The 12,854-nt window shown below is 40.5% G+C and overlaps 1 protein-coding gene across 6 annotated transcripts in view; it reads right to left on the reverse strand.

Annotated features, from left to right (window-relative positions):
* The window catches only part of FREM1 (FRAS1 related extracellular matrix 1), a 167,629-nt gene that overhangs the window by 135,352 nt on the left and 19,423 nt on the right, over positions 1 to 12,854 (reverse strand). For all 6 annotated transcript variants that reach the window (XM_077765043.1, XM_077765041.1, XM_077765042.1 and 3 more), the window contains exons 2-3: positions 4,676 to 5,199; positions 149 to 243 (exon numbers count right to left, since the gene is read on the reverse strand). In XM_077765043.1, the coding sequence (XP_077621169.1) occupies positions 149 to 243; positions 4,676 to 4,933 (353 nt within the window). In that variant the 5' untranslated portion in view covers positions 4,934 to 5,199. The remainder of the gene's footprint in view (positions 1 to 148; positions 244 to 4,675; positions 5,200 to 12,854) is intronic.

The raw sequence follows: 12,854 nt of genomic DNA on the forward strand, positions 1-12,854 counted from the left end.
AGTCAATTATAATTCTTGCCTCGTCTCCGTAGGTCCTCAATTTCTACTCATTACTTTCTTGTTTGGAATCTAATAACTGGTGTCATGATAATTAATCTGTAAAATAAAACGCTAAGAAATACACAGAACGGTTATGTGTGCTGCTTACCTGTAAAGTCTAAGCTTCACTGAGTCTTCATCAAGAATCGGGCAACCATTGTGAATATACTTTACTTCGTTAGGAAGGAAATGGCAGTCAAAGACCTAGTTCATGTGAAGAAATGGATAAATATTTGTGAAAAAAAAATTGGTACGAGATTTGATTTTTCTGGCAGGAGGATACTGCCTGGGGAAATTATGGTCTGTTAGTGGGGTATGTACATGTGTGTATGTGTGTGTGTGGGTGTGTGCATGTTGTAACCACCACCACCTCTACCTGCCCCTGTGCACACTCACCATCCTGCTTTTCTATAGATGTGTCTTATTTTGAGAATATCCAAACTATGAAAATCTAAGCACATGAAGCAGATATATTGAGTAATTATCTCTTGAAATCATTATTTTTTATGGTCTATAATACACTTAAAATATGGTTCCATTTGGGGCGCCTGGGTGGCTCAGTTGAACATCTGACTCTTGGTTTTGGCTCAGGTCATGATCTCCCTGTTCATGAGTTCTGGCCCCAAGTTGGGCTCCGTGCTAACAGTGCAGAGTCTGCTTTGGATTCTCTCTCTCTTTTCTCTTTGTCTCTCCCCTGATCATCCTCTCTCTCTCTCTCTCACAATAAAGAAATAAACTTTAACAAATTTTAAATATGGTTCTATTTATCAAAATAATATACACGCACACCATTCAGGGGTTCGTAGCAATTGAGTTAGGTCTACCTGTGTGTATGCATGAAAAGGCACGCATTACCCCTCACACAAACACACTGTCTTATTTATATTATATACTTTTTCTTTTCCTTTTATTTCTTTCTTTTCCAGAGAGCACTTTTATATTCAAAATTGGAACCACTGACTATGGACACTATTGTGGTTGATCAGGGTCAAACACAACCCACACTTGTTTCTCATATACTTGCAAAAGTCCTCTTCATTGGTTACATAAGAGCAGAAATGGTTGATGAGACAAGTAGCAAGCTAATTTCCTGTATTAAATAAAACTATAATTAACTGCATCACCTCACTCAGAACTCGGAAATTGCTCACTATTGTATTGGGGGAAACCTAATTATGTAAAGAAGAATTTTCTCTCCCAATCACACCTTGACTCTTACTCTGCCCAATCCCATTTGGAGAGTGTTAAAGAAATGCCCTTGAGGCATTCACATATACCGTCACTGTTGAGTTCATGGTGTTTAGCTTATACTTTGTCACAGGCTCAATCATTTACAGACAGTATCATTCTGCCTGAGAAGACTTTACTACTAATACAAATGATCTTCTTTTCCCACAGACATCATTGGTTCCTCCTTTTAATTGACAACAAAGAAGGAGATAAAGGAAAGACCTTCCCCATATCATTGACAAATAGTCACGGTGATAAAGAGACAATCTGCTTTGTTAAAAGAAACATCTGTTTTATGTTTCGTAATATGTTTTCCTTTTATAAAAGGCGACAACCATAATTGTCCATAAATTTACTAACTAAAACAAAGGAGAGCTAAATCCTTTTCTAATTACTGTCTAGCCTTGGTTTTTTCCACTTCAACTGCTTTTCAATTACAATTTATAATTAAATTGTCACACATTCCTAACTCATTACTCACTTTAATGACAGCAAACTGGTTCAAACTAGAGATGTTCTCTTACTGCTGTATTTCCTAGTCAAGAAAGCAAGCTCAGCTCTAAACTGAGGTGCTTTCCACCCAGGAAACGTCTTGCTTCGAAACAGGTGTGAGAAGTGCTGTGCGAGAGGGAGTCTTGTCCTAAAACATGAGGAAAACATATTGCCACCGACCTCATCTAATTGACTCTATCAAGAGGGTTATCTAAACAGAAGGTACTGGTGTGCGCCAACTGAAATCCCTTTCCAAATATCCAATAGGAAAATGAACCTGTTGGTCCTAAGACAAACTTCAGTAATGAAATGAAAACACTAATTGAACAGATGTTAAACAAAACATTTTCTCTGCAAATCAAATAAAACCGTTCATTACACAGCGGGGTATTGTTAATACAGTCATCTTGCTAGAAATGGGTTCACATAAGCCTTGCATTCAACTTACTGGTAAGTGCTATTAAAGAATAATGTTTAGGCTTTGTGTGTGAGCACATGCATTTGGCTATCCTTAATTTCAAAACCGCTGTAAGAAATAAATCCCTGGGGAGGGCCACATGGAAAATAAGCACATATTCAAAAAAAAAAACAAAACAAAACAGACTTTTCTTAGGAATCTTGTTTCTGTTGAAAGTATCATAATTAACTAGGAAGAGCACCTGGCAGTTTGAGAAACAAAGTTTTCTGGATATAGAGGTTTCCTTATGGTACAAAATTCTAATATTTGGCAGAAAGACAATAAAACTCCACAGTTCAACAGCCTCCTTTTCCACACAATAAATTTTAGGAGCTAGAAGTCACACAGTTACTGTAGACCATTTAAATCCATTTGAAACACCAGATTTACTTCCGGAAATGCACTCACGGAAGCACACTAAGCCACAGCCCTCAAGGGCATGACCTGGGACTTTCTGGAGCCCCATCCCTGGCCTACCCATCCAGACTTCCCTAAACCGGGCAGGCAGGTTGTTTCTGCTCCAGATTCTTCCTAGTAACTGGATTTTTTACTTAAAAAACTTAAAAACATATATATATATACTTAAAACTATATATATGTTTATAAGTCAGAGGCTATTTGGGATGGGGAGAAGATACTCCTCAGAGGCTGGCTTAAGTCACAGTATATTCTCCCCAAATTGCATCCTAGGAAGGGAGAATCTGGTGAATAATAGGGTTTCTGTTTGGCATGCTTGGAACTTCAGCTAAAGACAGCTGGACCATAGGTTGCCCCAGAGGGCACCAGGAAGAATTTTTTTGTCTTCTCCCACAAAATATTCAGGCTCACTTCTAAATAAGTGTTGAACAGTTTTTAAAAATACATTGATGGGAAGGGTACCAAATTATGAGTTCATCAGTCTTTATAAGGCACCCACAAATATCGGTACAGATCTAGGATTAGGGTTCTATATCCCTCTTTCAAATTTCAAGGATTTGCTTTCAACTCCGGGAATTGGGACTCCATTTTCTGCAGCTGAGCTAATTCATGTCATCCACACATTGCATTTATCGCATCTGGGTGCTAGATATGAACTGTGCCAGGTCTCTCTTCCTTCCCTGACTGGTAAGTTCCAATCAAACATGCTTTCACAGTGCAGGTCATGTTGCAATTACCAAACATTTGGGAATACAATCCCCTTGCAGTGAGGGCCATTATTATATACTGACAGGTTTAAGGTGCCCACTGGATGCTCCGACTTGCAAAAGAAAATCTCATGGGAAATTGGAGAGAGATATTTGGTTGCTATCACATCAGGAAAACTCCCTAAGTGAGAGCTCTCCATAGAATTCTGGTATGTTTCTGAACCAGACTGTACTCTGAGTGGAGTAAATGGGACGTCTTGAGATGTCCATTTGAGTTAGCATCTATCTAAGTCTCGTTAGTCCATCTCTACAACATCTAGTACCACTGTTGAGTAACTTCCTGCAATACGATTCTTTAGTCAAATGGAGAAGAAAATCCATGTTCACAGTTCACAAATAATGGTGTATTTCTCCAGAAGGAGCAGCATTTGAACATTCTCAAACTTGTCTACACTGGGAGAAAGTTAAGCCACAATAGCAACAAGTAAGAAAACCAGAAGCAATTTCTTATTTTGTACAGAGATAAACTCCTACTTTAAGCAAACATAATATAACACAGACTTTTTAAAATCTAATGAATTAGAAGGTAACTCTTCATACTACAAAAGGACTACGCATAGAATCCTCTTAAATGACAAGGTCTCCTTTAGTGACTAAAGGACACTATTTTTTGACAGACATTTTTGGAGAGCAATGAATATTTATTTTATTTTTTTAAATGTGTCTTCATTTTTTGAGCAAGAGAGAGAGAGAGAGAGAGAGAGCATGAGTGAAAGAAGGGCAGAGAGAAGGAGACACAGAATCCAAAGCAGGCCCCAGAAACTGAGCTTCCAGCACAGAGCCCGATGCAGGACTCGAACCCAGGAATTGCGAGATCATGACCTGAGCTTAAGTCGGAAGCTTAACCAACTGAGCCACCCAGGTGCTCTGAAGAACAATGAATATTTAGAGTGAAGTATTTTCACTTCTTTTTTCCATGTCTTTCCTCCTACTCAAGGGAACGTTCAAGTGATAGGAAGAGATGAAAATGTCTTCACATTTTACTTTTGCTGTTCTGCAGTCACAAGATGGCCTAAGGCACATCTTGAAATCCTGATGTCTTATCCAAAGTCACCCTACCTAGCAATGGATGAGGCAGAAATAATCCCCTAAAGACTGACCATAACACACTACACAGGAGACTGCCCACTCTCGCCCTTGGAAGGCTGTCACTGTTTCATTTTCTCTGTCTCTGTCTCAGTCTTCTGTCTGTCTGTCTGTCTGTCTGTCTGTCTGTCTGTCTGTCTCTCTCAAAAACACACACACTCAACAGAAAATCTCAGGTACCACCTACCTGTGGAGTGAGTTTCCCAACCCTCTGGGTCATTGGCTCGTTCATCACAACTTCTACTTTGCAAGCGTCTTTCTCTTTGGGGATGGCAAACTTCAGGTCATCCCCCAGCAGGAAGGCAGAGCGGCCCTTCATCACCCTGACCCCGCGGTTGACACTGATGAAGGTGGGGGCGACCCAGCCTGGCAACAGCAACAGCAACAGCAGCGGCGGTGGCGGCAGCGGCAGGGCACGGGGCCCTCCCCAACTCGGAGAGCTCATGCCGTCAGGGGCCAGCTCGATTTGTCCACCGGCGAAATCCCTTCAACAAAGGAGGGCTTCTGTGTTTCCTCTCGGGATGTTAGCTCATAGTCCAAGGGGCAGGGCAAGAGGTCCCCACAATGTGCCCCAAGATCTTAACATGCCCCTTTCATTTCAAACTCAGACAAGGAGGCTTTTCAGGCAGTTCCAGGGCTTTTAATAAAACTCGCTGATCACTCCTGACAACGCCGGCAAGATGAATGTGCCTCCCAAGTGCTTTTCTAATCCTGCAAACGAGAGGAGAGGTTGGAGGGAAGCGACAGAGAGACCAAAAGGTTTGTGCAGCTATTTAAAAGATCCCTGCCGGCAAAGGCATCTTTCAACCCGCCTCTAATTTCAGCTAAATTAAAAACAAATAAACGAACTTGACCTCCAGCCCATCTGAAAGGCAATGAGGCCATTTCATTACGCTGCCTGTAACTCCTGCTTCCGGGCTCAACATGCCCCAGTTGGGATGTTGCTTGTGTGGTCCAACAGGAGCCAGCCAGCCTCACTGCCCAAGGGCAGCGTTTGGTCACTGCGTTCAGAGGGAGCTGAACTCTTCTCTGTTTCCTCATCGGTTAAATGAGGACTACAGCCTAATTTGTACAAGGGAGCTGTCGATTATTTGCACACGGTTTTAAAAGCTGATTCGTTCTAAATCATTTCTACCAGATAAGAAACAAGCTTCCGAATCTGTCACCTGACACAGTTATGACTTTGCTGGGCAAGGAAGACACCTGAGAAACACTTGGGTGGAAATTGGAGAACAGATCCACTCTTCTAAGTGAACATTTGGATTTCTGTTTACACGTAAAGGAGACTCAGAATCAAATAACATAGCTTCAGTAGGCACAGCTAATGACTCAGTGTATACATGCATATTCGCATTATCTATAATGCTAATTACATTATAATGTACTGAATTTGCACAAATGGGGTCTTTCTTTCTACTTTAACCACATTAGAATTTCAAGATTATTTCTCTGTGTTTCATACAGCAGTAATGACTCTGCGAAGTAAAACGTATTGCAATACATCCTTAAGTTCAGAGAACGATCCCAATGGTGGCTTCTTATGCCCTTAGGTGGTCTTTACATTTTAATGATTTCCATCATTTCTGTACATAACCAATGGATACTGAAATAAATGTTTGGCCAAAGGGTGTACACAAAAATTCACATCCAATACATCAAGGGAAGACTCATTCCCTTGTCGTTGTTTAAAACCTTTCACTTTTGAGGTAGTATGTGACATGTGTCACCTGATATCTGAGAGAGTGTACACTTCACAGAACAGTTTTTTTTTTTTTTTATGATGTCAGACTCAAACTAAAACAGTTTCCATGTTCCCACTGACAGTGCTGGCCACATTCCTGCTGAATTCGGTGGGCTTCTTTGGGCACGAACACAAACCTGGTTGTTGAACCTTCCAAACAAAGTCAACCCTGGTTTCGATGCACTTTTGGCATCCAAGACCACACACAAAAAAGCAGCACATTCAGAGAGAAGAGGGAGGCTGAGTGCTCCCAAAGCTGAGAGCTAAGGGGAAAACCTTTTCCCTTTTAAAAGGAAACTTTTAAAAAAACTCAATCAACCTGGAAAGGCCACAAAGATGTCATGCTCTTGTACACCTCCTCTCATCTCCCTATTGCCTCCCTTTTCCTTTACTGCTTCTTCCCTTATCCCCTGACTTTTTAATGTGGAGAGCTTAGGGTCTAGGCCTTGGACTGGTTTTTTATCTACCTTCACACCCTAGTGATCTCATTCCTTGGCTTTAAATACCACTTATATGCTAATGAGTCCCAAATTTATATCTCTAACCTCCTCCCTTAATTCTGGATTCCATATGCCACCGTCTAGGCGACATCTCTCTAGGGATGCTTAATGGGTATCTCATTCTTCATGTCGCCAAATGTGTGCTCTTGGCCTTCCCTCCCTCCCTCTCCCGGATCTCAGCTAATGGCATCCAACTTTTTCAGTTGTTCTCTCCTTTGTCTCTGTGATAGGTCTACATCCAAACAATAGTAACAGAGTCCTATTTGTTCGTTGTGGTGGACACACCTTAGGGTGACCTCCAATGATCCCAGCCTCCTAGCATCCAGAAGTTCTCTCTCCTTAGGTGACAGCAGAACCTGTGAGGCTCCCAACCAACAGAATAAGGCACCGGTGATGGGATGTCATTCCCATGGTTACACTATGTAATGTAAGAATCCCAGATGACTGGTGCTAGAGGCTCTCCTGCTGAACTTGAAGAAGCCTCCAGGAGCTCCTGTGTCAGAAGGACATGAATTCTGAGAACAGCTTAATTAGCTTGGAGGAAGATTCATCCTAAATCAAGGCTCTAAATAAGACTGGTAACCAGGGGCACCTGGGTGGCTCAGTGGGTTAGGCATCTGATTCTTGATTTCAGCTCCAGCCATGTTTTTATGGTTTGTGAGACTGAGCCTCAAATGGGGCTCTGAGCTGACAGTGTGATGCCTGCTTGGGATTCTCTCTCCCTCTCTCCCCCTACCCCTCCCTCACTCATGCTCACACTGTCACTGTCTCTCTCTGTTTCTCTCTCTCTCTCAAAATAAATAAACATTAAAAATAAAACTGGTATCCAGTTGACCCCTTGAATGTAGCCTGAAGCAGGGAACCCAGGTAAGCTGTAACCAGACTCTTGACCAGTGTAAACTGTGACATAAGAAATCTGTATTGTCTTAAGCCATTATGTTTGTAGGGATTTGTTTACACAGCAATATAAATTGAATGCACTCATCTTCAAAACATATCATGGCAGCCATGGGTTCTATTAAATATTACTGGGGTCATTTCCACACCCCAAACCTCCAATGGCTTCTCATCTTCCAGTAAAAGCCATGAGGCAACAATGTATATAATCTGTTCCTCCCTTTACTCCTCTCCTCTCATCTTGTGTGTCTTCCATTGGCTTCTTCAGCTCTAGCCACGCTAGTGTCTTTGCTTTTCCTCAAACAAATTAAGATTAGCCTCCTCCTCTTGCTCCCATCCAGACCCTTCCCATTTACTGTTCCCTCTGGAACATTCTTCCCTCAGATATCCTTCTTCCCACCTCACCGCCTCCCAGATTTCCATCAAATGTCATATTGGCAGTGTACCACACCTAACCATTCCTTAGAATTATACATTCCCATCCTTAGCATCCTTTTCTGCTATGTTTTTAACCTTAGCCCTCATAATCATCTAACAATTCATTTGCTTGTTGATACTTTTTCTTCCCGTCTCCCTCACAAAGGTGAGAATGTTTATCTTTTTTTATTTATGGATATATCTTTATGATTCCCTCCATCCTCTGCCTAGATTTGAGGATGTTCCCTTGCACACAAGAGATAGGGCCACACCATAGGCTGCCAGAGCTGTGGGCTAGAAAGGGCCTGGGTCTCTGAGACATTTGCAAAGTAGAGTCACCATACCAGCCCATTCTTCCAGAATTTTACAAGGCAGAGAATGTAAACTTCTTTCTTGTTTAACCCACTGTTATTTGGGGTTTATTTTGGTACTCATGACTGAACTGTCAATCCCCTGATTCTTCAAGTGTTTCTATTAATTTAATTCAGTCACCAATCAGCTAAATTTTGTGCCTTCTTACCTAATAGCATATGGGGCAATAGCTCATTCTCTAATTATATCATAATAAGTACTTAATTAGGAGATAAGCATACAGATCAAGATCCTAATGTTTATCAACAAGGAAGAGATAAGAGAAAGGAGGAAATTTATTTCTGGGGGTCCCTGAGCCACCATGATATGGAAATAGACCTGAATTCCAAAAATACAGATTTGAATCTTAATCCTTTTATATCTTTATTACTATATTTTTTATTTTTTAGGGAAAGAGAGAGTGTGAGTGGGGGAAAGGGATAGAGAGAGAAGGAGAGAGAGAATCTTAAGCAGACTCCATGCTCAGCACGGAGCCAGATGTGAGGCTTGATCTCACAACCTTGGGATCATGACCTGAGTAGAAATCAAGAGTCAGACCCTCCACCAACTGAGACACCCAGGTTCTACCAAAGCTTGATTCTGATGAACATTAGTTTCCTCTTTTAAAAATGGAGCTATCCATCCTCTCATTTCCAGTTTCCCTGTTAGACCAACAAAATAATCCATGTGGAAATATTCTAATTATTAAGCCCCATACACATATAGCATTATTTTTACAAAATGTATCAAAAGAATAAGAGTAAAGCTTGTGTTGAGAAAAATAGAATGGCCAGACTTGGACCTTGGCGAAGGCACCAGAATCAGGTTCAGCACAAACCAGAGTACGTTCTATTCACATCCTCATTGACTCTTTCTCTTCCTCATAATCTTAAGACAGGCTCCAGTAGTAAAAAATGATTTCCAGTATTTTGGAAACAACCTGAAGCAACACAGCTTGGAGGAAATGAAGGGTGCAAGAGTAATAATTTCCAAGCTCAAAACCAAACATCCTTCAGTCAGTTGGGCCTGGATGACGTCTGCAAAATCAGGCTCAGTGAAGATCAAATAGAGTATGTTGTATTTATGTTTTCTTCACATTTGAATTTTGCTCTTGTATTTTTCTCTTCGGGTACACCAATTTTTTCTCTTTGGGGAACACCAAATATGTGGACATTCCATGGAAAATACTGTTCTGATTTTTCACTTGAAGAAGGCAGTAGGTGAGGGGAGAGAGAAGGATTCTGAGAAACAGATGGAGAAGAAAAGAGCAAACAACCAAACAAAAACCATACAACAATAGCAAAGGAAATCAGGGCTCTGAATCACACAAGGTTTCATTGATGATGATGATGATGAGTCTTTAATCTTCCCCCAAATTAACTAGTAGAATTCTCTTGTCTCTGATACAAAATTACAACATCCAGAGGTAACCAACATTTACTTGAGGAGACCCTGATATAGCCCTTCTTGAGAACTCCACTTTCTGGTCCCCACATAGGGCCAAGTCAGACACTCAGAACCCATGGTCCCGCAGCTTGTTCAGCCTGCTTGATCTGAGCACCCACAGGGCAGCAGAATCTGTCAGAACACTCAGAAGTGGAAGCAGAAAGGTGGCTAAATTCTTCCAGGGACCTTGTAAACTGCCTTTTAGCCACTTTAAATTTAATTTGACCCTGCTGCTGATGCATAGGAGCACATGTACCCCAATGTTCATAGCAGCACTCTCCACAATAGCCAAAACATGGTAAGAGCCTAAGTGTCCATCAACGGACGAATGGATCAAGAANTTAATTTGACCCTGCAATAGCAACAAATCCTGTCTCAGCTAGTTTGCTGGGTTCAACTGCTTCTCAGCATTTCAAACTCCTCATGTTGTGGCTGCAAAGCCGTTCTGTTCTTATAGGCCAACTGTGTTCTCACCATTGCCTTTTAATCCTTCCTGTGGAAATCAGGGATCTTAATAATACCTGTACAAGTCAATAAAGAAGGAGTGAAAAGAGGTCCTGAAAAGTGGTGGACCACTCTGCTTTGAATGTTTCCTTATAACAATTCAAAAATGTTTCTGGAATCAAACTTTCTTTCTTGGTAAATTTCCTGAACAGAAGAAAGTAATTTAGTATTATTTCCTGGTGGAGGGGGGTAAGGAATGTGAGCCAGTATTTACTTCATAATTACACATTTGTTTTAACCTTAGGAGCATGTATTCCTTAGGTTAATAAAAACAGGATACTCCTGTCACTTATCTAAGATATTCTGTGCACATCAAGAGAAGAATGGATCCTGCTTGTATTCCCCAGCTTTCTCTGCAATGGAAATTTTTAGTAGTCAGTGATAATGTGCTTGATAAGAATCCTACTTACCACTGCTCCTCTTTAAAAGGTTGCAATGGTAGCTACTCAAGGTAAGAGATGGACCTTCCTCCTCTTGCACAATACTCATTCATAGCTATTTGTTTGCTTTGCTGCATGTAGAGCTCCTATATGCAGCCTGATCCTCTCTCCTCAGTGATCCAGGTTAAGTGTTACCAATCAAGGGAAGATGATGGGAAGATGATGGAAACATGGAACTTTTTGTCTTCCCCATACTTGATGCTATTACCTCCTGATTCACAGCTTTAGATTTTACAAGTACCCTCAAGTCTTTAAACATGAAAATAAACCTGAAAGAACAGAACCCAATAAGCCCAAAGAAAATGAAAACACCAATTCAAAAAGATATATGCACCTCTATGATACTGCAGCATTATTTACAAGAGCCAAGATATGGAAGCACTCCGAATGTCCATTGATAGATGAATGGATAAAGATGTGATATATATATGTATTCCATTGTATGTATACACACTCACACACACACACACACACACACACACAATGGAATATTACTCAGCTATAAACAAGGAATGAAATCTTGCTATTTGCTACAACATGGATGGAACTAGAAGATATAATACTAAATGAAATAAGTAAATCAGGGAGAGACAAATACCATATGATTTCGCTAATATGTCAGATTAAAGAAACCAAACAAAAGAACAAAGAGAAAAAAAAAAAGATGAACAAAAAAACAGACCCTTAAACACAGAGAACAAACTGGTGGTTGCCAGAGGGGAAATCAGTGGGGGAATGGGTAAAACAGGTAAAGGGGATTAAGTGTATATGTATTGTGATGAGCACAGAAATACTGAATCGTTATATCATACATCTCAAACTAACATAATGCTCTATGTTAATTATACTTCAATTTAAAATTAAAGAAATAAATAACGAAACTGAGTGAAAAATAAAAATTAATAAGGTAGATTTAAGTTAAAAATAGCCAACGCAGAATCAACCCATTCCCACCCACTCAAACACAGAGAGATTTTGATATCCTTGCCTAGTCTGAGAAAGAAAGCCAAGAAGACTTTTTCTAGCTTTTCCTTCATATTAAAATCTTGAAAACACCAGTCAGAATGAACTTAGGAGCCATCGTGGAATTTCTTTGATGAGTTTTTTTTTAATCATCACTATTTTCACCCACATCAATTTCCAAAGTAACCCATATAAATCAAATGTACAAGTTTCGAGCGAAAACTTGTAGCTGGATATAATTCTCCATAGGACAACTGAATTGGATTCAACTCATATGTGACAGAAACTGATTCACTGAGGAGCAATGAACCCGGCAGTCAGAAGAATTGTAGCCACAGAGCACAACCAACTGTTTTGTGTTTTGGCGGAGGAAATTAGGACTTACACAGACTTTACCAAAGACTTTAGATCCACTGCCTCTTCTGACCTGAACACCCCCTGGGAGAGAGAGAGAAGTCTAATTGCTTCTTGCTATAGGGAAAGAGAAGTTTACACTCAAAGACTTGCCAGAGGTCATGGCGGAAGCAGCAGAGCCCAGAAATAAGCCGGTGGAGTCCTTGGCGCAGGGCTCTTCCCTCCAGTCCCATGGCTGTCTCATCCTAGTCTCTCCAGCAGACAGAAGTGGAATCATACTATAAAAGAAGCGAAGCGTTCGGAAGACACAGACAAGAAAACGGTTCTTCTCTCTGTGAAGCTCATGAACTCTGATGGAGCTTTAATTGTTCAGTGACCCCACGAGAGTGAAAACTCCTTGACTATCTTGTCCAATGCAGGATTTCCAGAAAGAATTCTCTCAAAGAGGGAGAATAGAATCATACAGCAGAAAGCAATCGCTTGTGGCTTCTAAGATTGTTTTTTCTTTAACAATTTTTATCTTCCTTTTCTCACGTTTTGATTACCTATTATATACAGCCACTGAGCTGTATTCTTTACACGTATGTTTTCACTTACCTCTCACAAAATATCTACAAAGCACTTTCTACTATTATTCTGATTTTATAGACAATGACTTAAGAAAGTGACATAATGATCATAAGAACTAACATTGATTAAGTACTTATTAAGGGCTAGGCACTGTTCAAAATAATACATATATCTATCATCTTT

Source organism: Crocuta crocuta, unplaced genomic scaffold (assembly GCF_008692635.1).
Source record: "Crocuta crocuta isolate KB4526 unplaced genomic scaffold, BGI_CrCroc_1.0 scaffold687, whole genome shotgun sequence".
In the NCBI taxonomy this organism is placed as follows: Eukaryota; Metazoa; Chordata; class Mammalia; order Carnivora; family Hyaenidae; genus Crocuta; species Crocuta crocuta.